This window comes from Asterias rubens, chromosome 1 (genome assembly GCF_902459465.1).
Source record: "Asterias rubens chromosome 1, eAstRub1.3, whole genome shotgun sequence".
NCBI lineage: Eukaryota > Metazoa > Echinodermata > Asteroidea > Forcipulatida > Asteriidae > Asterias > Asterias rubens.
In genome coordinates, this window is record NC_047062.1 from 2,916,351 (window position 1) to 2,943,573 (window position 27,223).

General features: G+C 37.4%; 1 protein-coding gene across 6 annotated transcripts in view; it reads left to right on the top strand.

Moving 5' to 3' along the window:
* LOC117288268 (synaptosomal-associated protein 25-like) overlaps window positions 1–26,580 on the top strand; it is a 64,428-nt gene extending 37,848 nt beyond the window's left edge. The window contains exons 3-7 of one of the 6 annotated variants that reach the window (XM_033769097.1): window positions 2,204–2,252; window positions 4,571–4,688; window positions 5,773–5,910; window positions 6,384–6,528; window positions 10,296–18,391. In XM_033769097.1, coding sequence (XP_033624988.1) covers window positions 2,204–2,252; window positions 4,571–4,688; window positions 5,773–5,910; window positions 6,384–6,528; window positions 10,296–10,358 — 513 coding nt within the window. In that variant the 3' untranslated portion in view covers window positions 10,359–18,391. Of the gene's footprint in view, window positions 1–638; window positions 688–2,203; window positions 2,253–4,570; window positions 4,689–5,772; window positions 5,911–6,383; window positions 6,529–10,295; window positions 18,392–24,991 lie in introns of those variants that run through there. The other 5 variants (XM_033769089.1, XM_033769056.1, XM_033769065.1 and 2 more) reach the window with 5 other exon arrangements.
* The last annotated feature ends 643 nt before the right edge of the window (window positions 26,581–27,223 follow it).

Below are 27,223 nucleotides of genomic sequence, written 5' to 3' on the forward strand. Positions count from 1 at the left end.
ACAGAAAAAAATCAAAATATGTCGGGCATTGTAACATGCAGACATGAATTCTGTACACAATTTTTGAGAAATCAGAATACATTTGTGGACCTAGGGGGACAAAAATGCATACATTTAAAATAAGACGAGAAACTGCATCATTAGTGTATTGTCTCCTGTTGAATGGGGTAATTACTGGCTATTTTCAGCCATTTCAATGTCATAGTGAACGGCATGCATAGAGGTGATGCTTGCATGTACATGAGATGTGTGGTGGGGGTGGGGAGGGGGTTCCCTCGGGGGCTTTTTTAAATCCAAGGCCAATTTCAAAGAGCTAATATGATATTTGTTATCCCCCAATGCTTCTATTACATCTGATAAATATTATTGATGTTTTTGTTTTGAGTTGTTTACAGTTGACAATTACAGTTTATTTATTTTCATTTATGTTGTTTTGTTTACCTTATTTTAATAAGCCATTTTGAGTTATGGCGGGCACACTACTAGAACACTATAAGGTTCGGGTACACTCCTATCACGCCCGCCAGCCATACCTCAAGAAGGCTTAATGAAATATTGTTCTAGTGTGTAATTTGTTGTTGATGATTTATTGTCATGCCTTTGTTACATATTGTATGTGTGCTTGTGTGTAAACATAGAGTCAGGATGTTGGTATCAAGACACTCGTTATGCTGGACGAGCAAGGAGGTATGTATCACACGAGGGCGGTGTTGTATTGATGCACTCTCTGATTGAATTAATTGAACTATTTTTGCTAGTTCAGATTGATTGTGCTCACGATTTTTCTGCGCTGTATTTGATCATGCAGTGTGGTTTTAACTACTTCTAAAGAAAAGGAGCAATTTATAAAAGGAGGTACTACCAAAGTTTTTCAAATAGCAAAAAAAAAAAATTCCTGAGTGATTGCAGTGCGGATAAATTAAAGTGGAATTAATCTGAACTAACAAAAGCCACTGTAGGTTGACATCTGTTTATGAGACGTGTGAGAACTGTCTGCACCAGGGAGAAAGGGTTTAACGTCCGCAGAGCTCTTGCAACTCATGGAATCACCAACAACCATCTGGACCGTTCTCTCTCTCTCTCTCTGCCTGGTGTGCGGATCTTACACAGATCACAACACGATGGCCTAATTACGAAACTGTATATATGATGACTTCATTTATTATAATGTTATTGGTATCTTCTTCTCCCTTTTTATCTCTTTTCAATATTTGCTACTCATGGTGATGGATCTTCACTCCCCTCCCCCCCCCCCTTTACACTGTACCTCCGTCCCCATGTACCATCTGGAACGTTTAATATTTGTCACCGTTTTGTGTTGAACGTTTGAATGCTTCATTTTTCAAACCGGTTCCATTTCTGAACAACTTTCTTTTGGTGTCTTTATCATGCTTCCCCTATGTTTGCCAACTTGTTCATTTCCATTCTGTTTGTCATTGCCTGCCCTCTCCCCCCCCCCCCCCATCGATTTGATTTATTTTGACCAATCGCTCACTCCTCCTCATCCCAACTGTCTCATCGTGATGTTCTTTTATCTATTAATCTTTTGACTTGATGCCTTGGTACAACCATTGCACCATATCCATTCCCTCAACCCTGTTTTCCCTTGTTCACTTCCTCTATTAACTTCTTTTCTTACTCACTTTTCAAATCCTGTTTCAAAATCTATGTCCACATCTTCTCATCCTTGCTGTCCAATGTCTCCAACTCATTGTCACTCCCTCATTACTGTCTTTCTTTTTCTTCTTGTCACTCGTTTAATTTGCATGCTTACACTTTCCCCTCCGCCAATCTTTACCCTTCCTCATATCCGTTGTACATCCTCCACCCCACAAACCTGCACCCCATCCCCATGTCTGTACCCCATTCTGTATTCCATTCTGTACTCCATTCTGTGTCCCATTCTGTGTCCCATTCTGTGTTCCATTCTGTACTCCATTCTGTGTTCCATTCTGTATCCCGTTCTGTGTTCCATTCTGTGTTCCATTCTGTGTTCCATTCTGTACTCCATTCTGTGTACCATTCTGTACCCCGTTCTGTGTCCCATTCTGTGTTCAATTCGGTGTCCCATTCTGTGTTCCATTCTGTGTTCCATTCTGTGTTCCATTCTGTGTTCCATTCTGTACTCCATTCTGTACTCCATTCTGTACCCCGTTCTGTACCCCGTTCTGTGTTCCATTCTGTGTACTCCATCAATCTATAGAGTAAAGAAGCTGGGATCCGGACTCTTGTTATGTTGGATGAACAAGGAGGTGACATCTTGACTCATTTCATTCTCTAGACAATGTGACATCGCTTGTTTACAATTAGAGCGCCCTCTGTTGATCTGTGGGCCAAATTTCATAAAGCTGTTTTGCAGAAAATACAACTTAGCCTATTTTTTTTCCTATGCAAAGGAATTATTAGGGCACCAGTTGCAACAATTTAAAATGTATTGAATTTTGGCTGGTAAACAGTTTCTGGGTTTAAGGAAAATTTTTCTGTGCTTGGCAAGTTTTAATGCTTAGAGGCTTTATGAAATTGGGCCTTGGTGGCAAGCGCATTATGCATAGCATTTTTAAAACGATTATACAGGGTAGTACTGAAAACCCAGTCTACTTCTTCGCCTATATATAATTTTGATTAACTTGTGCTCGCCAGACCCCACCACATGTAAGATTCCAACAGAGGGCGCTTTGCTTGTGAACAGCTGATGCGCAGTCTAATAGGTGTCGTTTCGTGGTGGCATGTGTCCTTCATTAACCCTGGTTGTCTTGGTGATGGTGTAAATAACTTATTTGCTGATTGTATTATGTAATCCCTAGTACACCCACCCCCCTTATACCAAATTAAACATATTATTTGACACTCATTCAGTGACCATAGAAAGCATTTGTTCCAATAAATAAAAAAAGTTGGAGGAAAAAACTTCACGATTTTCTCGTAATGAAAGATTATTGGGTAAGTTCTGCAAACTCGGAGCTTTCAAAACCAATTAATGTACAATGTGTTTACTGGCACAAGTGTATTCTCTTTACTGACATGTATTATTGTAAAACTTCTATGTGTAGAACAGCATACCGCGAACTAAAGTTGTGATGCAAAAGTGGTTCGCTAAAAAAAAAAAGAAAATTAAGAGTTTTTGCCAAACTTAGAAAGACTTTTGATCATTCCATCTGAAACAATAGTACCGCTGATTTGATTCTATCATCAAAAGCATGGTAGTTTCTTTCTTCAATGCATTTACTGTTAATTATTCATGAAACCAAATTGCTTCAATGAATAATTTACTCCAGATAAGATAAGCCTGTTGTGAAAAATATTTCCTCTGCAGCAAGGGGCTTAAATTTTTGATGTCGGCAGATAGGTCGCCATTGAGTTCCTGACATTTTCATTGGTTGCCAGTCTACTAATTTCCAAAATGCTGGTATAGAATACACGTCGCACTTTTGGTGTTTTTTTTTCTTCTTCAGATTTAGTGAGTGTTAGCAATAATCCCTTGACAAACTTAGTAAAAATTGTAATTTTGCATATGAAAAAAAATTATTTATGTCATTTTTGTATGAGTAGAATAGATACTTGAATGTCGTAACTTTGTGTCAGTTTTAAAATAACAAAGTTGTGTCGTAAACTTTTGTTGTAAAAGTGGATTGAGGCCCGACTGGTGCAGAGCAAAAAGTCAAACGATTGTAATTCTTTTGGAGTCAACCAATTTGACTTAATAAATGAAATACTTTTCTAAAAATTACTTTGATAATATCAGAAGCATGCTTTGCATCATATCATCTGAACTGACAGAAACTAAAAAACAAAATCTTCTTACAGGAATGAGAAATTTCAGACTTTTATCAAAAATCCATCTTTTTTTAATGGTGAAAAACAGTAGCTGATTTTTTCTTCAGATATAAACAAATTATGCACTTTGATGTACTTCTCTAGCGCTAAGGATATTGTTTCCAGAAACAAAGGATACCAAAGGGTGAAAATGTTATCATTTCAACATCAATTCCTGTTCACTCATGCATAACAGTTTGGTTTAATAAACCATAAAATTCACTCAACAAACCCACACTGATCGTATTAATCATAAGTTTATCACATCACCCTCAACTTTGTAAGCTCTGAAGGACTTACCTCTCACAAATAGTAAGGCTAATTCCTGCGCAACCTAATTTTCATACTCTTTTCAAAAAAGGAGCAGTGCTCACCCAAGCATGAATTAGTTTCTGACTTTTTGGTGTCATTTGAAACTTTGGTCCAGAAGCTATATATACATATAAACCTTTCCCCCCAGAATCATACATTTTGTATTTGGCAGCCATTTTAAAAGCGTATACAGTTTTTTTTTTAGACACCCTGTTTAAAGCCCAAATCATACATACTTCATCCGACGTGAATAATGATGGCACATCTCTATTCGCAGCGTATATTTTGAAGGAGTTGAGCACAACTCAACTGTTGCGAATTGTTCATTGCGAATTTGTGTCGTCAAAATTCATATCACATTTGTAGGAAGCATGAATCAGGCTTTACCGCTCATGATGATTGGAAGGTGTTTTTTAACTGTTTGATTTGTTGTATTGTTTGACAGAGCAACTTGATCGAATTGAGGAAGGAATGGACCAGATTAACGCTGACATGCGAGAAGCAGAGAAGAATCTCACTGGATTGGAGAAATGCTGCGGACTGTGCGTCTGCCCATGGAAGAAGTAAGAAAAGCACCCCACACATAATGACCTCACTTTTGCTTAAAATACCCGGCTGCTACACCACCTACGCAATCAATGTGTCATCGACGCATCAAACTGCGCCAGTAGTGTAGTAAGTCACGGGTAAACAATTTGGACGTACGCACGCGTACATTTTTCACTTTTTCTGAGGTCCGGTTACTTTGCTTTTACTTTTAGCACTAGTGTGGATTTTATTAAGGAGTAGAAATTAAAAACAGTGTTAACTCTAGTCTTGGTTTCAAGACGCTCGAGTGATTTAGTCATGAAAGACCTAACCGCTATCTAAATCGCTATCACCAGCGAACAGCTTGCCACTAGAGGGCGCTATCATTCTTGTAATTGCTATCACGCCACAAACTGCTATAGGTGATTAAGCGGTTACAGTAATGATAACGCCCTCTAGTGATGAGTGGTTTAGATGGCGATTTTGTGTCTACATTACTGGAGCGTCTTGGAACCAAGACTAGGTCAACTCTTACAATTACAATGTCATCATAATTGATGTTCAGAGCATCGCTGGTTCAATGTTCACATTTAATGTTGTGGACGAAAAGTATTGTGCATAGACCGATCCATTAAGCTCCGACATGAGTGCGCGTATATTGGCGTGCGCGACAGAGTTGTGCAGAAAAGCATTGGAGAGCCCCACGTGTTCTTGCTCACACGTGCGTCGTGGGCGGAGCTTACTGGATCGGTCTATTGGTCTCAAGTTCTGGTGGCCAAGTCACCAGGATGTAGGTTCGGATCCCTGTCATGACACTTGTGTCCTTGGGCAAGACACTTAACTATAATTGCTTCTCTTTACCAAGGGGTATACAGGGTACCTGTGAGGGCTTACATGTAGATGGTTCTTGTGATTGATTTAGCTTGGTGCACTAAAATTTTAGCAGCACAGGCTGTGTACTCTTTAACTCCCAAGGGAGGTGAGATGGTTTAAGGAATGAAATAAATTGCCCAGTGACCAGGGGTAATATTATTGGATCGCCATGCCATGAGCATCAGATTTGTGTGCCATCTGAGAAGCCACTATTATTATTTATCATTATTTACCCACTCTTTTAAGATTCATGGGTTTTGAGAAGGGAGACGACTACAAGAAAACATGGAAGTCTTCTGAGGACGGCAAAGTCAACTCCAATCAGCCGATGCGGATGGAGGACAACCGCGATGGCAGTGGGATGCCCTCAACCTACATTACAAGGTATATAACATATCTTGATTCTTCCTGCAGCCCTGTTCACACTGTATCTCTTATCCCCGTGGAATGCAGCCCTGGGGGGAGGCCTGTGAGTTGTTTTTTTTCAACCCATGGTTACCCTGGCGCACTTGCCTGGAGAGATCAGGGGTATAGTGTGAAAGAGCCAGCCATTATTCCCACGGGGTTGGCCCCAGGGAATAGAAAAATGACACTGTTAAGGGAGCAGGCATAAGCTATCTGTTTCCTTTTTTTTTCTTCTTTTCAAAAAGCTTAATGACCTCACGTTTCAAATCTAGAAGAGTCTTTCTCAGAATGAAAAATCCGTTGAGAAGGGCTGTGCTGTGGTCAAAACGCCTGGACACAAAAGATATGTGCACTCAAACAACCGATCATTTTTATTACTAAGCAATTTTCAACATCCGATTCACCCTTTTTTCCTCTCTCCCAATTTTTCTTTCTGGCATTTCATGATACAGGATAACAAATGATGCTCGCGAAGACGAGATGGACGAGAACCTGCAACAGGTTAGCGGTATTGTGGGTAATCTACGCCACATGGCCATCGACATGCAGAGCGAGATCGGATCTCAGAATCGACAGGTGGATCGCATCATTGATAAGGTAGGGGTCATTATAAATGGAGTAGCTCGTAAAGTTCTCCGGCCAATCAAACAAGGAGTCATTCTAAATAGAATAGCTTGTAAAGTTCTCCGCCAGTCAAACAAGGGGGTCATTCAAAATAGACTAGCTCGTAAAGGTATCCGACAATCAAACAAAGAATCCAGATAACATTCAGTCCAGGCTCCTTACAGCAGATGAGTTGGGGGATTTATCATATTGGGAGGGGAGTTTCCGAGGAACTCTGAAGGGGAGGTACAACATTGGCCTTGTCAACGACGAGTTTCAAGTTATCAAAGACTCATCAAAATTGGTTTGCTTCCGGTGCTTCAAATTTTTTAAGAAAATAAAAAATGGAAACAATTTCTTACTGAGGTTCCAGAGTGTAGTGTCTCAAACTTTGAGGTAAACCTCAGCCCTGGTTATTTTTTCAAAACCTTGCCTTGTGTTTTTTTTTTAAACCACTTTCTTAACAAACTTGATTTGATTAAAATATTATTACCATCTATGTATGGCAGCCAACTCTGACATCAGTTCAAAAGGATTTTTTTTATTCAAAGCTAAACAGAACAAAAGATCCAAAATTTCATTTTAAAAAACAAAACCCAAAGCCAATGTTGTGTACTCCAATTGAACTGTTCACTGGCTCCTTCATATTCTGGATGTGATACAAACCTCCTTGCTGCTACCCTCCGCTTTAATAATGGGGTTTTAGCTCTGACCTCATTAAACTACATCAAAGGATCTTCTCGTAAATTGAAAAACAAATGGGATCCAATTTCAAAGGGTTGATGACAACTGCAGCTGTGGTTCAAGTAATTGGACTGTTGGGAGTTAAAAGTCCCGACCAAGTATAAAATTACCAATGTGATTAATTTGTAACTTATTGTGAGATATCTGTATATATTTATGCATCAGTTACTGTGCCAAGCACCTTGTAAAGTGAACTTGTTTTTAAATGTCAGCCATATAGTGTATGCCTGTCGTCAGGAATGATTGTTTTGGGTTTTTTTTTATTTGTTTAGTATAAATGTCTGCATGTTGTCTTTCATGTGCATCATTTTTACCTCTGAGTGTTCTATGTTAGGACTCCATTTTTTTTTTTTTTTTTTACTGAATCGAAGGTAAGTGGGTTTTTTCTTCGTTGGTTGACTTTTTTTATTTGTAATATGTAACTCTCACTGCTAAAAGGGAAGCTGGATGGCTAATTTGATCAATAATTTGGGGTTGAACAAAGAAAAGTTAACTTGAGCATGACTTGAATCCGCGGCCTAAAGATTAACATGTAGGCGCTCAATCCACTGAGCTATCTAGCGTAGTGGTCTACCCCCACAAAGATATTGACATAGTAGGGAGACCGTTCAACATTACCGCTAGATAGTGCAGTTAGTCAAGTGCTGGAATGTGTTTCAAAATTCGAGTTAATTCTAAAAATTAGAACAATGTCATTAGTGGGAACAAGTCTAGGCCTCCCTCGAAATGCTGGCATGCTGGGTGTGCGCAGACATTCTGCAATTTTCATTGTATATTTCATTTGGGAAAATAACAAATGTACCTGGTAAGTCTGCTGCCGCCTAGCGTCCCCAAGAGTCTCTCCAAAAGTTGCATATAAAATACCTTGGCCCAATTTCATGGAGCCCCTTATGCTCGAAAAGGTATGCTAACCAGAATGAGGTTACCTGAGTTAAATACAATGTCATAAGTATTGATTGGTATCCTACTTATTTTGTTTAGCAGGAATTTTTTAAAGCAATAGTTGCTCGAGCAGCTCTATGGAATCGGGCCCTGTTTTAATATTGAGAGTTTTTCGCTCCTTTAGATTTCTTGATTTTATTTTGTTTCTTCTTTGATGTAATCTTTGATGTAATGTGATGTAAACTTAGCAGCCAGGGTTGGTCTCTAATCCCATAATCACCAAATATCTCTTTAAAGGCAGTGGACACTATTGGTAATTACTCAAAATAATTATCAGCATAAAACCTCACTTGGTAATAAGTAATGGGGAGAAGTTGATAGTATAAAACATTGTGAGAAACGGCTTCCTCTATAGTGACGTAGTTTTCAAGAAAGAAGTAATTTTCCACGAATTTGATTGCGAGACCTCAGATTTAGAATTTGAGGTCTCGAAATCAAGCATCTGAAAGCACACAACTTTGTGTGACAAGGGTGTTTTTTTCTTTCATAGTTATCTCGCAACTCCGACTACCAATTAAGCTCAAATTTTCACAGGTTTGTTTTATGCATATGTTGAGATACACCAAGTGAGAAGACTGGTCTTTGATAATTACCAATAGTGTCCACTGTCTTTAAAACAAAACAAAAACAGGAAAAATCTTGTCATGAATGTTGAATTTCTTGGAGAGATAAACCTCAAACAGAGCCACTGGAAGCGATAAACTAAGAAAACGTACCAAGATCTAGCAAGATAATAATAATAAGAATAAAGACTTGTAATGCGCACCTGTCCACCCTGCTGTGTGTTCTAGGCGCAGTAAAAACCAAAAACAAAACGAAAGAAAACAGACACAACAAAGTTAGTCCATGAAAAACCTGTGACATAAGATAATTTTTGAGAAGAGATTTGAATTTTGTGGTACAAAGACAAGATCTAATATTAAGTGGAAGAGAGTTCCAGATGCGTGGCGCAGCTGAGGAAAAGAACCTGTCACCCGATGTGTGTTGAGACTTGGGTTCAATGAGACGCCGATTGAGGCTGATGATGAGCAAGGAGTTTCATGATGAAAGAAAATGAGATAGCTCACCGATTGCGTCAGGATGTGAGCCTCCCCACCCCCATGGAAGGACTCTCATCAGACACCCCTACCCCTACGATGATCCAATCTTCCTGACCAACCAAGACACGTAATATAATACCAATTAGTTGTCTCTGTATGCAATCTGATCAAGGTAATAAAAGCCAGACAGCAACAGCATACTCGCACCACAAGATTGAAACTTCCGAGTCAGAAAAGCTGGAGGGGGGGGGGGATTATTGCCACAAATTTATCGCCAGTGTCAAATGAGCAATCACTTTACACACTTTCCTAATATAACCGTTAGATTAATCCTCACTGTTTTGTGTGGAGATCGGTAGTGGCTAATATTACCGCAGAGGGAAGATACTATGGTGGCCTATTTCGTTGGGTTATATTATTCCGAGAAGAGAAAACAGAAATAGGCAGACTGGCTACTAGGTTGTTGTGGGGTTTTATTTTGTGGTTAATATTTAAATGTAGTGAAGTGCTACTTGTTTTTGCCTGATGAAAAGTAATGTGTCGGTAAAGTGGATTTGTAGATTGGAAAGTAATGCATGTTGCTGTTGTGGTCTGTGTGGGTAACTGGATTAATTTCAGACTGCATGGGTGTTTATTTCGATAGCCATATCACTCTTGCTTGTTGTGTATCATATATGTTTATATTTTCCAAATAACTGATTTGAGGTGTTGATTTTGATATGGTGTGGGCTTTTATTCATCATTTGTCTTTAATAACACTTTTCTTACTTCCATCTCATGGTTTTTTTGTACTTTTTTATTTCATTTGTTTTCCATTCCATCCTTTCCACCTATCATCCTCTCATGCAATAAATCTATTGCTAAATCACAAAATCTTGCATCACCCCTCTCCTCCTGACAAAAAAAACTTTCCTAAAAACACACTCATATGAAACATTTCTTGACATTCACCTTGTCAAACACCCACCTCTGGTCTTTCACCTCTGACCTGACCTTTGACCTCCGGTCACACCATGCATACCTCTATACCTATAGGGTGGATCCAATGTTGATCGTCTTTCTGCTGCTAACGAGCGTGCCAGTAAGCTGCTGAAGTGAGCAGGTTCAAGCTCTGGGGGCTTCATCCTTAATACCTACGTCTATTCATCATACCAGCACTCGCTTCCATCTCTGCATGGGTTCATCTTCATCTACTGAGGGTTTTTTTCTTTTTAAATTTTGTTTCTCCATCGTTATTATTTGTTATCGTGATTTAAAAAAGGGTTGGTTAAACGTGGTACTACTCATAACCACTAACTAAATGAACATTTAGTTTATTTTATACCTCTTTTTTTTCATTGTATGTGTGGGTTTTTTTTTAGTGTAAGATGAATTTCTTGCAAATTGATCAACACTCCTCTTCAGTATGGAAACCATCTTTTGGAGATTCTGGGGAAAAAATTCCCCTCAATTTCTTGATGTTATTAATAAAAATGTTGTCAAGTAGTCAAAACGGTTTCCATCTGTAAGAAATTAATGGAGAGATTTATGCTAGAATTTCTATACAGAAAAGGGGGGGGGAAATTCACTAAGAAAAGGAATATTGATGACCAAAAATAGGAGCAGATTTTAAATTGATTTGACGTGAAATTCAATACAGGAAGCATTAAGGTAGCAGGAAGGAACGCCAAGTTATATCGGTTAATTTGCTCCAATTGTGTTGAAAATGCTGGTGACCCAGATAATGCAGCTTTTAGTTGCACCTATTTATTCGCCAAATCGGGAACATGGTTTTATGCCATAATATACTCGCGATTTATCCGGGAGTTTGGTTTATCCACAAATTTCTTTTGGTGTCTGTGGGTTTTCTCCTGGTCTTTTTCTCCTTCTCACTATTAAGTGCACACAAGCCATCTTCTGTAATACTTCACACGCTGCAATTATCCTAGCAAGTACTTTCAAAAATAAATTGCTGAAGATCTATTTTTGATGCATAGTACCAGGCTGAGAGAATAACGGAGTAATGGTATATTATAAAGCAGTAGGCAGTTGGCGTCACCCTGCATTAGGTTATCATTGCAGAGAACAGTATCTAATACCACTGCTACAGTTGGACGGGAAACAACAATTAGGCTTGTTAAGTACAGCCTCAATTTAATATGCAAGTTTTATCTCATACTGCGCTTAATTTGTAGAGAAACTTAAAATGGTTTTTGGGGTTGGTTTATATTGAAAACTTAAAATGGGACAAAAAGTGGGACAAAATTCACTTGGTCTTTTTTTCCCTCTGCATTTTCTCCATATGCAACTCGCTCTGAGAGTACGTTCCCAAAGTGTTAGCTACCACCGGGGGGAAAAGAACCAAACTCTTTTCCAAATAATATTCTTATAAAAGAAGAAAACAAGTTGACTTTTGTATTGGAGCACATCTCTTATCTCTTTGCAATGGAGAGAAATCAGTATGGTTGAGCTGTGGGGCTGGACCAAGAAGTTTTTTTTACTTACACGCGTTCCTTTACACTCAGCTGCCATTTGCAAAAATGAACCAAAATGTTAAAGTCAAGACAACCATTATTTTGGTTTCATAATAAATGTTCCCCACTTGACATCACACAGTGTAAAATCTGTCATTTATTACAGGCAATGATACATTATTTTTTTATTGGAGAATTATCCAATAACTATGCATAAATACCATGTGCGGCACAAGGAAGTTTCATTAAGTTCAACGCATGATTTGGTTGGAGAATCAAAACCAAAACCCAAATTTACGGTCAGAGAGATGACATTCAATTTAATAGCAAAAAAGTTACTGTGAATATTTTGGATGTAGTTCTCACATGATATAATAATGCTGGGTGGCTAGCGCAGTTTTTTTCCACTCGGCAGACCAATTGAATATTATTATCAAAATCATCATTCAGTTTGTACTAATCAATAATAACCCATTCCCAAACATCCATAGTAGTGTGTGGAAGCTCCAAGTCTCTCATACTTGTCACGGCCGGGGGGGGCAATGTCAAAAAGAATTTGAGCAGAAAATACACTTGTCGACAAGCGGCTAATGGGCACGAGATTTAATTAAAAGCGGGTTTACTAAAATCAAAACACAATGAAGAACTTGATTAGCAAAACAACAAATTGCTCATTAACCTTATCAGTGAAATTGCCTGCTGGCTTTGAAGGTGTAATGGTTTTATTTGGAACGTTCATTAAGAATTTCACAATTCTGAATCATTTAGAGGAAATGTATTAGTGTATTACTTGACTCACTGCAGATTGTAAGCAGAGAGTACAAAATATCAGTCAACTTAAAACAAAATAACTGTAAATGGTTTTTTTTTTTCTAACAAATTGTGAATTTTTTGTTGTCATTTGTGGTAGCATGTTGCCAGCACAGCTCTTTTTCCCATTTCATGTTTCTTTAATTAAATCTAGCTATCTTGTAATGGTAAATGCTGTATCAAATAATTGTAATGCGGGTATGGCTTGCGATCTGTTTTTTCCTCATGGCACTTAAAATGGTGGTGGTCTAAAGCTAATTATGTGTCTGCTCTGAGCACTGTTTTCATAAGACTGCGGCAGGTATTGTCATGGCAACGCATCTTTCTCTGTCTTTTTATTATTTTTTTCTCCTTTTCTGGACAATTATGGATCCAATCTCTGTCATGAACATATTTCATTGGCGCACTTTCAAGGGGTTAGGTTTGAGTGGCTGAAATTAAAAATGGATTTTAGGAATTGAATGGCAGCATTTCTGTGTATTCGTGGAGATATTTTGTATTCACTACTGGTAGAGTGTCAGTTTTCTGGTAGAATTTCATTGTTTGGTCAAACGTAGCAATTTGGGGATTATTGTTTGAATTCCTGACTGAATCCAAGTCGGCCACAAGAGGTAGAATTTTCCAAATATCTCCCTGTTTTTTGCATGGTTGTTTTCACCTTTTCACATTTCACATTGTCCGTCGTTTGGTTTCATTTCTTCATGTCAAAGAGCAGGGTTTACACTGGATTGAAAATCATGAATACAGAGGATATTTTTGGGGTTGGCAACAAAGCAGTTACATCAAACAGTATCCAAATTGTTAGATATATATCAGAAATATCCCAATGAAAAACCTAAATCTAGTTCTCGTCAAATAATCAAATCAATACAAGCGTTTGGGTGTTTTACCCATACACCAATGTGTGTTTGCACTGTGCTCTGTGGGAAAAAATCACAGGCATATTTCTGGGGTGGGATTCGAACCCACAACCATGTCATTACACACTTTACAGTTGATTCATAAAGTCGGCCACCCAGTTCTTGTCAAATGACTTTTGTCTTTTCTCTCCACTTGCATGGTTTCGTTTTCGTTTCGTTTTAATATCATTTCTGTACTTCAGCCAGAAGTTTGATGCAAATACTCTCCTTTGTCTCACATACTATAATGGTTGTATGATGATGTATAATTTATTCTCCCGTACTAACCAATTTGTTTTTGTTCCTAACAAGATTACAATAATGACCCCAGCACAAGTTTTTCCACCCACAAACACGATTTGTTGTTATCTTGTTATCGTTGAATCCTTTTTGTTGTGATGTTTCCAAAACCATGCTTCCAAAATGTATTATGAAAACACCAGACTAGATACAGTGGGGATTCCAGGGTCTGAAATATAGTTCTGCACATTGTTTGAATTCAAAGAACAGGAAAAAAGCTCATTGGATCCTTAGAGACAATTTGTTTGAAGTCTGGTACCTAGACCTTTCAAAAGAATTACTTTAATATTTTTGAATGTACACTATTTGTGAGGTTTTCCAATAACTTTCACTGATACCAGTGAGCAGGTGTTTTCACAGAAGAATTCCACCAAGCAATTGCGTCATATTTGAATCTCAAATTGCTTTCTTAACATCCAGAGACATCGCTCACATTAGATTCACAAATATGCTCTAACAATGTTGCTATACTTTGGTTTTGATAACTGATGTATGACCGATATGATAGATATTCACATGGTGATAATGCAAATCTCTCTTAGTTAGTAATACCTGTGGCAGTTGAAATGAAGCTGCCGTGTTTATTTTGATCCAATGATACCCATAGCCTTTGTCAGTGTTGGGCCAATGTTGCCAGAGGGAAAGGAAACCGTTGATTATGGCTTATGGCTTACTCTCAAATGGAAGCCCTGATTTATTCAGAATGTCCAAGATGTTGTAATGTTACATGTACAGCCGAGATGATAAGAAAACACTTGAGTTGATTTCAAGCTCACAAGAACTAATAATTAACTAGTCACCTTGCATAAATTAATCCACATGTTTGACAAAGCCGTTCCTCCTACTAATGCTTGTTGTGTGATGGATTGCTCACTCCTGATTATGTATTTCTCTTTTCTCCCTCTACCTCCCCCACAAATCGCTAACCAACACCACCTCCTCCTCTTTCTTTGTTGATGTCCCGCCCCTCATCACCAACCCCCAAACAGGCTGATAGCAACAAAGATCGCATTGGGATCGCTAACAAGCGTGCTGAGACCATACTGAATAAGTGATGCGCTTGAAAACAAAGTGCCCCATCCCTGCGCCATGTGTGTGTGTGTATGTTTCAACCTGTGTCTGCCCACCTGCAAAACAAAAACCAAAAATATACCTAATACCTGTCATGAGTTGTGCACTTGAGTGTCACCTTTGACCTGTTCTCCCATTGGTTGGTTTGTTGTTTATCTTTAACCCCATTGGTTGATTGCTGAGTTTGTTCATCACAGGGGTGCTTGGGTATATTAATGGGATGGTGTTCAAATGAATCACAACCACGTATCACAAAAAAGCACCTCTTCTCAATTGGTGAAGTGACAATGCCATTCATGTATGTTCGTTGAGTTAACACAATTGATGTTACACCATCCACAAAATGTTTCAAACAATTTGAACTGACTACACTACTGCTTAACATCCACCGTATAATTAACATCTGCCATAAATGACATCCATCTTATTCGACATTCCACCGTTTGAAAGGTAAAATTGACACAAAAGTTATTAACATAATGCAAGGGTTTGGGATCACTGGAGATGTTACAGTTTTCTGGCCAATTTGAAAGTCTCCAGAAATAAAACGTTCATAAAGGGATCTTTAAATTGGCATTAGAAGTAATTTTGAAAACTGAGACATTCATCCCATGTACAGGAATAACTGCTATATAATTGTGTGTTTTTTAAAGTATTACTGTTTCATCATCATTTTAAACTGACAAGTACTTCAACTCACTTTACAATTTTGAACATATCACATTCTGTAGTAAAATGTAGATTTGTTACAACTATTTATTTCTATAAACTTAAAGAGTTGTGCTCGCTGGTCCATGCTACCACTTTTATTCTTACTGACAAAAAGGCTGCTTCACTAGATTAATTGATATTTCATATAAAATGTGGAACACTGTACCCTGTTTCTTATATTAGGTATTTTAGATTATTACTGCATCCAATTAAAGCCAATAGGTAACCCTTGATAAGGCAACACTTGTTGAGTCACTGGGACATTAGCCCCGTTCACACAAGACCAATTTATCAAGGGTTCCTTGCTAAATTGTAGCAAGATTGTACAATTTTACAAAATGTACCTCATGTGAAAAGACAACAATTTGTGAACTGTCCAAGGTCCCTTGTAAAATCTTGACCAACATTGCTTCATTTTGTCCGGGGTCCGGACCCACGTAAAAATCTTCCGCAAATGGAAGTTTTGACGAAGGACGTGCGCAAAATCATCGTGTGAATGATAGACTATCCGTATCCACAATCAGAGATGGAACCTATGGGAAATTTTAGTCTCAACAGATTTTCTTACCCATCCTCTTTTGAAGTTTTATAAATGGTTTCAAAAATATAAGAACAAGAATAAAATGAATGATGAACTCAGATTAAGAAAATATGGAGTATTTCTTGGCTGGGTTGAAATGGCTGATAGAACGCTCAAACCAAGTCTCCACAGAATTGCTTTTAGGGAGAGCACTGGGTCAAAATGACAGTTGAGAGTACCTGAGATACAATTCCGCGTACCTGGACACTCACACAACCCAGATGTGATGAAAGATATTCTGTCTGTCGTACAGGAGAAAACCTGTTTTTATTATAACGAGTTGTGGTTTTTTTATACATCGAGTCACGATTTGCCAGTTAGCCTATTTGTTTACGCTTTATGATCACTCACTCAGAGTTGTACGAAGAACGTCGAGACAGCTACATCTTGGCAGCTTAATAGCGCAAAACCAGACCAGTTTGGCTCCCCGCTCTCCAATGGTAATTGAATTACAGCTAAGAGTCTGCAACCAGACAGTTGGGATCGTAGTGCTGTGTAGCCATGTGTGTAATACACATACACATGTGCAAGTTTCCAAAAGACTGGTGAGGGGGGGGGGGTCAATGTCTATGCGCGATGTACCAGTACATTACACTGTTTACAACAACATTAAAACCCTGAGTAATTTGCAACCGCTCAAAAGGATACAAAGGTTGTACACAAATGTTTTTTATGGGACAGATGATGGTTACCAATAGCATCCAGTCATCCGCGATACTTACACTGTACCTGTGCTTATATCAATAAAAATTCTGAACCAAAATTTTTAAAACACAATTTGTTCAATTGAAAATGCTGAACAAGGTGTAAGGAAACAATTTTTGTTAACACCATTATTAAGTTGAATGTATAGATGTTTACATAAACTATGTCTGTTTTTACATGTACAACAGACTTCACCCCGTGTTAAGGCACAGTCTCAGCACTCGCAACACAATGAACATTCTAAGACTGCAATTATAATGGGCTTTTACACAGCATCCTTCTATCAACAGCGTAGCGTGTTGAGCATGATGACATTGTGGCCCCCCAGCTGCAGTGTATTTGCATAGCCAACTGACCCGGTTTTTTTTTTTGATCTGCCAAGACTGCTGCCATCTACTGTGGATATCTTTCGCAACTCTTAAAGATTGCCTCTAAAAGGAAATTAAAAGGTGGCGGTCATAAAAAAAAACTTCGCTCCACAGCAAAGGAGCTGGGGTTTGTTCCCGGTGGATTTATCTTTTGTTTGAACTCAGAAATGATTCAAGCACAAATGATTTGTCACATTTGTGAGGGTTGGTGTCCGTTTGCGAATGCGGCCAGAGATGTGGTTGATACCTCCGTTACCTCGCTGAACTTAGATGGATTTGATGTTCTTGTAAAAACACCAGGACAGTTGATACTGTTTTCTCAGAAGGGGACACTGTCACAGGTGACTTCAATTGTAGATTGGATTACAATAGTGCCAATTTGAGACAATCCGCTTTCCTAGTCTATGACCCTTACTTTTAAAAGGAAAACTTAGCTGACTTAAAAAATGTCATCAAAAAAATACCTTCCTTTGCTGTGTCAAAATATTTGCACCAATTGATGGATTCGCAAGAGGAAGTGTCCATTGAGAATTATTTATAGAATTGGCACAACAATTGAGACAACTGTTTTCGGAAAAGTAGAGCAATCTTTTTATATCCACCCAGGGTCCCCTACTAACCAAGTAGGTCAAGCCAAGGCCGACTCTCCAGGTAGTTTTCTTTACATGGTCTCGCATTGCCGATCTCTTTTGATGAGCATCAATTTGCCACGTTTATTACACAATGAGCGGAATTAATGCAGACGGACCCTCCTGTTGGCACACGCTTCAATACGTGCTACAGTGTTGGTTGTTATTATCCAGGAATTAAATTGATGATTCTTGATGGAGAAGTTTGCATGAAGTGATGGTAACGGTTGTACAATACACCAAATGGCCGCAGCAATCTTGTTTAACATTATGAACTTGCTTATTAGCAAGGAAAATATTAGCATTTTACTTGTACAAATTTCAGGTCTTACAAATGATCCCTCCCCCCCCCAAAAAAAAAAAAAAACACAACAACAACAACAACAACAACAACAACAACAACAACAACAACACCTTGCACCTACTACACACCCTCCAGTGAAGTTTTTACCTGTTGTTTATTTTTTGAAAGGAATAGGCTCATTCCAAAAACCAACATGGCACCCTCTGTACAACTGTTTCAATGCATATTGAAATACTAATGGCATTGCTCTCAGGAAGATGAGCCATCAGCATTTGGTTTTGCAAAAAAAAACGTTTCTATTACAAGTAAATGAAGAGTGAAGATGCACATCAACCATTTTGGTGAGGATATTTTAAAATGAGGAAATCTTTGTTCAATATATACCCCCAAAATGTTTTTTTTTTTTATCAGTACATTTCTAACAATGAAGGCAGCTTTTTGTCATCATAATGGAATATTTCCTATTTACTATGATAGTTTCTCCTTTGACAAAAAAATAATAATACAGAATATTTAAAAAGGAGTTGATTGATGTCACAGCCAGCGTCTAGTATTGATTTCAGGCAACTGGAACAGACACATTTCAGCATCCCAACAAGACCCTGGGAATCACCCAAATTTGACCCACTTGGTCAAACATCTCTGCAAGGAGTGTTTCAATAAGAAGGAAAAAAAATGATATAAAAATATAAAAAACCTGTGTACATCAAATACCCAGCATCAATGACAGTCAAATGCAAACACATAATTCACATTGTTGCCATGGCAACGGGTACAATGTGTGCTCACTTCAAGTGCGGTCTTTGACAGTTTTTTTTTTTACTGTCTAAAATGAGAGCATCTTCGCGGTGTTGGATTAAGAGAGTGCAAGGAATTAAGGGAATGTGGTTCCAGATCTATGCACACTTCCCTCCCCCCGCCCCGCCCCGATGAGAATGAAAATAAACTGCGTAACAAGTACACAGCCCATAAATGCCAATCCAAACATGCCTTGCCGTGGTTGTTCGTATTAAACTTGATTAGGGATTGACTCCATTGGATTTTCCTTTTGGACATTAATTCCTTTAATCAGGGCCCCAGTTTCATAGAGCTGCCTAAGCACAAAAAGTAGCTAAGCGCAACAAATGTATGCTTGGCAGAGTAAGGTTACCAGCCAAATTGCCATTTCGCATATAGCAGCCAAAATGTCATATCACATGTCGATGTGACTGGTATCCTGCTTATTTTTGGTGAGCAGAAAATATTTTTTGCTGAAGCAATTCTATGAAATTGGGCTCAGTTTGAACTTAAATCCCCCCCCCACCTCCAATCCCCCCCACCAGTAAATCCCCCCCACCTCCATTCCCTCCCATGGATTGCAGTAATTTTCAAAATTAAACGCAAAATTATGTATGATTAGTGTTTGAGTCTGGTGAAGCAGCCTTTGCGTCAAGCATGTAAAATAGTTCAAACCATAACACTAATAATGTGAGATAGAAAATGTTGTCTTTACTAATGACTAGTCGTTAACATCGATCTCAACTTGGAGGTCCTTGTGGTTTCTTGCGAGTGGGGATCATTTATTTCATTCGGAACACTCAAATTCCACTCAAATTTTGTATCAATTTATCTTATCATTGCTTGAGTCACAACTAATAGTGTTGTGAAATGGGTTATATTCCCATGCCTTTTTGAAATGCCCCAAAAACTATTTTAAAAACCCAAACAAATTAGTACTTTTTGGTATCAAGTACTGTAAAAATACGATTGGGAAAACATTTATAATTAATGGCGAATGCATTCCCCACTGAGTAGATTCATTGGCATTATTATTGTTATTTTTTTATGTTGTTGGGAAACAGAAGAAGTGGAGATCTTGTTACACTTTTTGTTCTCTGTTTTTTTTCTTAACATCCTGATGTGCAATATCTTATCTTTTTCATCTTTCAGTATATGCAATAGTTATTCATTGTAGATAGACAATCACAAATGTTTTTAAGGTAGGTGTTCCTAGAATGGCACTTTCAGGGCTTTCTCTTGAAGGAAGATCGATATCAAAGATGTTGTAACAGAAACGGTTTGACCTTTAAGCATCTGCTATTGGACATTCCAAACTCGACACTCGAGTTTGAAAGTAGACTACTTTTTGTCTCTGTTTTAGTTACACTCCATGGAGTTTCATTCGACACCAGTAATGTTTCTCTTGAATCATTCAAGTCAAACTAAGAAAAAATAACGGGTCCTGTAAAGGTTAAAGAGTCCGAAAGATGTTGGTCAATGATCCGGTGTGTAAATGGGTTCGATTTCACAAAGCAATAAAGTTCATCGCAAGACAAATTGTCAGTATTACCGTAGTTATTTGTATTTTGACTTCACACTTGATTTAGCAACTACGATTGATTTGCAATTTAAGATCAATCTCAGCTCTTTGTGAAATCAATCCCTGGTTATGTAATCATCAAAGTCGTTTTTACAATTGTTCTTAGTTTGAAACAGCTAAGAAAAGACTTGAGGGGAAAAGTCTTACTAAAAAGAAAACCGTTCCACATCCGCCATTTACTCGTGGATATCACAAACATGCGCCTGTCACAACTTGCCTTGATCAAAATGATCGTTGTGTAAATTTCCATTCACATTTCTTTCTTGTATTTCAGTCCAAATCCCCATGAGCTCTCAGTTTCTCAAAGGTTAACCGTTTCTGGTGCATCTATGTTTGGTTTTAGTGGAATCCACCTGGAAGACATTAACAGAACATGTACCTTATCAGCATATTTCACTTATCTTTTTAAATCTTCAATATTCATTGTCAGCTTGTATTTTGTAGACTTAGAGAGAAACAAATACTTTAAAAGTGGTTGGAGAAAAGTTAGTGTAAACAAAATAATAATGCATTATCTTGATATTATTGTAGAAGATTTACTGATTGTTATTGGAGATTTTAGTCATTCATTTTTTCAGCTTACTATGTGTGTATTCATGAATCTATAAATAGTATAAATATTACTGTTGTATATTTTAAACATTTTGATGAGCTAAGGTATATTATCTAGCCACAACTCACAGTATTTACTTAACCGTGATTGTACATTTTTCATAGTCAATTCATTTGTATTATATCAGATTTAATGCAGTACTACTAACAAAGTGTGCATGTATAGTTAGTTTTATGTACTTATTAGTTTTATTTCACATTTTTGTAGGCTCTCAGCAGTCAGCTTTTTAGTAATTTTTGTATGGAGTTTTGCTGAGTTTGAATCGAAAGTGTTAGCTGTGGCTAAGACTCAGGCTAGATACAGCCAAGCGGTAGCCAACTGACCCTCAATTCAGGACCTGGCGTTTTTTATTGCATTCTGAGTCGGAGCACATTCCTGAACGGTGTGAAAAGGTTGCTGAAATAGAGTGACAGGCCATAAAGATGCATTTCCGCGACACTAGCGGGTGTAGCGGTGATATAAATACGATGGACTGCTAGAAGTCACTGTCCATCTTAAGGTCAAATGGAACATTATCCTCAAACAAAACACAAATCTATCAGAAACTTTTCACACTTTCAAACTCCCTTCCTCTGCTCAACAACATCACCAGCTTCAATTTCATGGGACTACTCATTTTACTGCAAGCAATTTCATTCTGCAAACAAAATTTGAAATGTCTGCCAGATTGCACCATTAATAAGGAAGTGCATTTGACAATAAAGTGAAGGCACAGACAAAGGTGTGTAAACTCGGGCTGTAGTCATACCGTAGTGTCGCTCATAGGCTGGGAATTAAAAAAACTTAAAAAAACTATGAGGTTGTCGCTTTTCTACTTTTTCAAAATGGGTTCTTGCTTTGTGTGTGAATTTGAAATTTGGGAAACTGAAGATGACTGTAGGAAACTTGGAATGCCCATGTTTTTGACATCATCAAGACTAATTGTCAATGTCAGAATGGAATTTGCAACAAACCCTCTCAATATTAAATGGAACAACATATTTATTCCAGCAGCTAAATATAACACGGCTTTTCACTTTGTTATCAATTTTGACGGAAATCGGAGTATAATTACAGATGTTGTCATTTAGAGTCAAAAAGGCCAATAATTAGAGCTGTTTTTGATAAACATGTTAGGAACATAATTTATTATGTTATATTTATGTTTAATATTAAGTTTTGTTTGTACTCGAGTCAATATTCATTGGCTTGATCTTTAAAAGGTTATTTCGTGGGCTTTGGGCTCAGGTTTTTTTTATGTGCTAAATCACAGAGTGGATATTGGTTATGGTGATTAATTTTTTTTGTAGTTTTTATGTTAACAAACTACCATTAAATGTATTGTCCATTCCACCTGGTTTTACATTCTAGGGTCAGTGGCAATAAAATTCTTTCGTAGCTACTTTTTCAACTCGATGTCAAACTAATTGTGGTTAGATATAACATTGAAAACAAAAATGGCAATATTGAAGACACTTGTTTATTTGTACTATCTTTTTTTGAATTTTTATTGGAGGCCATATGAAAGTAACGTTGTTGATGATTAAAATCAGCTGTACTGGAACTAACACATATCATGACTTGTCATTATCATCCGTGCAGTTTCTGCTTCCATTGTTCCAGTGTTTAATGTTTGTACCGGTTCTTGTGACAATTGTTACGTGTTGAGTGCTGGGGGGAAAAACAAAACCTGACAAAATTTTCGAACCTGACGAAGTTTCCAACTTCTGGAAGGCTGCGCCCGGTCTTTTAGGTGTGTGTTGCATCGCAGAGCGAGACAGCACGCATATGCATTTCCCTCGCTTTGGTAGGCGGGGCTGAATGGATTGGTCTATTTTTATTAGCCTTGTTCGAATTGATAGATGCAGTTATTGCTGGTGCCGTACAGTGCTTTAGGCATCCAATGTTTCACATGATGTTCAGACATGGTCTGAGGAAAATCGTCACTTATATGGAAGCAGTATAGACTTTTTGTTGGGGTTTTCTTAGAAACAATAAGAGTATCAGGGGAGATGCAAAGCTGCCAACTCCTCCTGATTCTTCAGACATTAACTTGCGTACCATAGAACTGATCAGCACAGAAAACATTTGCTTAGAGGATACAGGTTACCAGCCAAGGTAACATGTTTTATATGTTGTACAACAATGGTCCCCAGTTTTATTTGCTCAGACAGACGATTTGCTTAGCGATATTTTGTTCACAAAGCAGCTGTATTACAAACGACTTGTCAAGTTTTGCCTAATTCACAACTGCAATGTGCCTCACATGAATTTTGCTGAAAATCATAATGCAGTCATGCTACATCATAATTTCATGAGCCTGTCAGTAACAACCTACATCTTAGACGCAAAGCTCTTGTCCCTTGGTACCCACATAAGGTCCACCGAAAAGATGTTTTCAAGATGACTGTAGTCATGCATTTTTTGTAGTACTGTATTACATTAGGAGGTTCGGTGTATTGTTTGGATTGTAACAGTAAAGAATGTAATTTGTATGTTGTAGTGTGTTTGTGAGGGTCTCGCCATTTTGATAAACCCCCTTGCATTGGTGCCATTGCAGAGGTCAAACAATGGAAGCATATATGGGCTGTGCACATCTCTCATTCATGTCTTCATTGACCTCAGTGAGGGCGCTGTTTGCAACTTGTGACATCATATATATGCAAGGGGTGTGTGGGAATGTGCCCTTACACATGCCAACTTACCGAAAGCTGTTTTCAAGATGACTGTAGCCAACTTACGGGGTAATACTACCCCACAAAGGTTTTTTGTTCTAGTGGTACCCAACAGATATTTTTTTTAGAAAAGAGAAATAATAGCACATCAAAGTAAGTGCCAAACATACCTAATCCAAAGGGTGTGTGTGTGTGTGTTTGTTACTAGACTTGCCGCTAGTCTAGAGGAGGGATTCATTTTGTCTCCCTAATTTGAGTGTCCATTCATTCCGTCCGTACCATTTGAGTCTTTCCTGGTGTCGTGTTTTGTTCAAGCTGCTTTTGTTTGTCCTTAATAAACATATGGGGTGGGTTTTTTTTTGTCTGTCAGTGTTTTTGTCTGTTGCTGTCTGTCGGGCTGTCTGTTGCAGCATGTCTGTATGAACAGAAGTGTCTGTCCAGTTATCTGTCAGTGTATTTGTCTGTTGCTGTAATGTCCAATTGTCTGTTAGTGTTTTTGTCTGTTGTTGTACATGTACTGTCCAGTTGTCTGTTGCTACCTGTCCAGACAAACAGAATTGTCTGTTCAGTTGTCTGTCAGTGTTTTGGGTTTTTTGCTGCCTGTTCAGTTTTCTGTCATACTTTCTGTCTTTGTTAGTCTATAAACTTGCAGGTCACATATTGTTGTTGCTGATTGTCCTGTTTTAGGGTTTTTTGGGGGGTGTTTTTTTTAGGGGGGGGGTAGTCGTTTGTTTTGAGGTGGGTTCGCTGTGTTTGTGTTTGTGTTTTTTTGTGGGTTGGATTTTTTTTTTTTGGGGGGGTGTTCAACCTGTAGAGTTAATCTTTTAATCTAATCTGTCCCAGTACTCTTTAACAAAGTTTTCATTAGATTGCCATTTATTCACCATCTACAAGTAGTTTATGTAAGTCTTGCTGTACTCTCTTACTTGTCATTTATCTGAAAAGTCCATTCTTAAAAACAAATTTAAGATTTTTAAAATGCTTGATGATCCCAGATAAAATAATAAAATAAACAAAATACTGGACTTAATACATGTAAATAAGGAGAAAACATTGTATAGCGTACCCACTTAATAATAAACTTTAAAATATACAATGATATTTAACATAAAGTACAATATGCAGTATTTAAATGCACAAAGTCATGAAAAGTGGCCAAGCCAGTACCTCTATGGACAAAGATTACATTATATTATGCTTTGCTTTTTTCTAAAGCAACTTCTTGCACATAAAATTTCTCATTGTAATTTATCTATATTTGCTTCTTATTTTCAGGCCGAGTCAAATGAGGAGAGAATTTCCCAAGCTGATAAGAGAGCAAAGAACCTCTTAAGGAACAAATAGAACAGTTGACCCCTGACCCTTCCCCGCCCCTGCCCCCCCTTCCTGTCGTCTCTCCACTGATGGCTACGATCAGAATTTGCTTCAGTCACTAGATTTAGGTTTGTTATTTTATGCATATGTTGAGATACACCAACTGTGAAGGCTAGCCTTTGACAATGACCTATAGTGTCCACTGCCTTTAAAGGAAAATATTTCAAATCCAACTGACTTTTTGTCATTCATGATGACCACAGTAAGTAGCTTATTTACCCTCCCTCATAAAAATACTTTTGGGAGGTCATATTAAGTGAAAGGGGCAATTTAATACAATATATTTCCCTTTAATTAGTGTCTTTTTAAAAATTGTTTCATCAAAACTTAAATCAATCTGGGATCAAATGAATGACACAAATCTAGAGAACTAGACTATACCTTAATCTCCCCTTTGACAACTGTGTCCAAGTTTAGGGTTTCGCCAATGTCGTCCCATATTATTTGGAGAGATGGAGAAACATTCCCATTAAGTATAATACCTTAAAAAACGACCCTTAGCATTCCATTATAACAACCTTATAACTGCAGAAAGTTCATTTACAGCAATAATGTCTCAACAACTTTGTGTTGGTATTTTGTTTGTAATTCTCTGGCCGATTTCACAAAGGGCTAAGATTGATCTTTACTGCAAATCGAACACAATACGAATCACTATGGTAAAACTGACAATTTGTCATGTGATAAATGTTATTGCTTTGTGAAATCGAGCCCTACAGTTATTATTATTTTTCTGAACTTTTCAGAGCTTCATAAGTAGTTTTCTTTCTTTGGAAAGTTCATTGCCACAATGAAATCTTGACTTGAAAAAGGAAAGAAAACAAAGGTTCTCATAATTAGTTCAGAGATTTTATGTTGTCATCTAAGGTATGAATAGAGTTATACAATGAAATGCAAGTCAACTTATCTGCATATGCCGGTACAACAAAAACTGCAAGATTTCATACTTCATCCAAAGGCTTTTTGGTTTGTTTTGGCCTAACACATATTTCCATCTTATTTAATATTGAAAAATAATATAAATTATTTTGTATTATTGCCTATATGACATGAAGGTAGTAAAAACTAAACAGTTAAAATGTGTTTTCTGTAAAATATTTAACTTGCATTTGTGTGCTCTACCCAGAAAGCAATTCCTTTAATGCAGTTTATATAATAACTGTTCATGTATCAGTTTTTCATAACATATTCAGCAGAAATGTAATTAAGTAAACATTACTGTCAAATTTGGTAATGGCATCCATGCTATCATTTCATTATTTGTTTTCTACCAAAATGACACTTTGCAAACATTGCAAAAGGGTTTAGTTGCACAGTAAATTCAGCATCCAAAGTTTCTGAGAACTTTCTGACTATGTGCTTACTGGTTGACGGAGTTGGTTTTGCTCAAATTCCTTTTTCAATTTGAATACAGTAAGCATTTTCCTGTTTTCTATAAAGTTATTATTATAGTTATTGTTAAAAGTATTGGCTCTCATATTAGTTTTTTTTTTTAAAAGACTTTAGATACATCTAATCAACTGTTTGCTTATTACTAAAGCTCTCAATCAGTATACGGTTTATTAGTTCTGTAAAGGAAAATTTTTCTTATATTTATCTGGACTTGTTATCCTAACTTCCTTCTTGTTACAATTTTTCAACAACAAGCTCAAATTATTCCAAACATTGGGCATGTAAATACAGATGTTCAAATGTACATTTTGATAGAGAAACTGACGGATGTGTTTTAGAAAGTGACGGATGTATTTTACGCAAACACTAATGAACTTTTTTACAGAAAAATGTTAACAGCAAAAATGAAATCTCTAAAGTATATATTTGCAACCTATTTGTAAATTGGTTAATTAAATAATGTAAAATTGATAAACATTATTTTAAAAAGCCAAGCTTAATGATTTCTTGGTGTTGCTTAGCACGTTATAGCAATTTACCACTGGTTCCATTTTACCACGTTAATCTCAGTCTGAATTAGGTTAATTAAAAGGTTTGGAACCATTCAGAATTATGAATGTTTTTAAATCATTTGTTCCTAAATTCTTAATCCACTCACATACTCTAGTTTAAAAATTGGTTTAATCACAAATTTGTGACCCAGAGTGCACTTACATGCACCTGTCCTATTCGACAATTTGA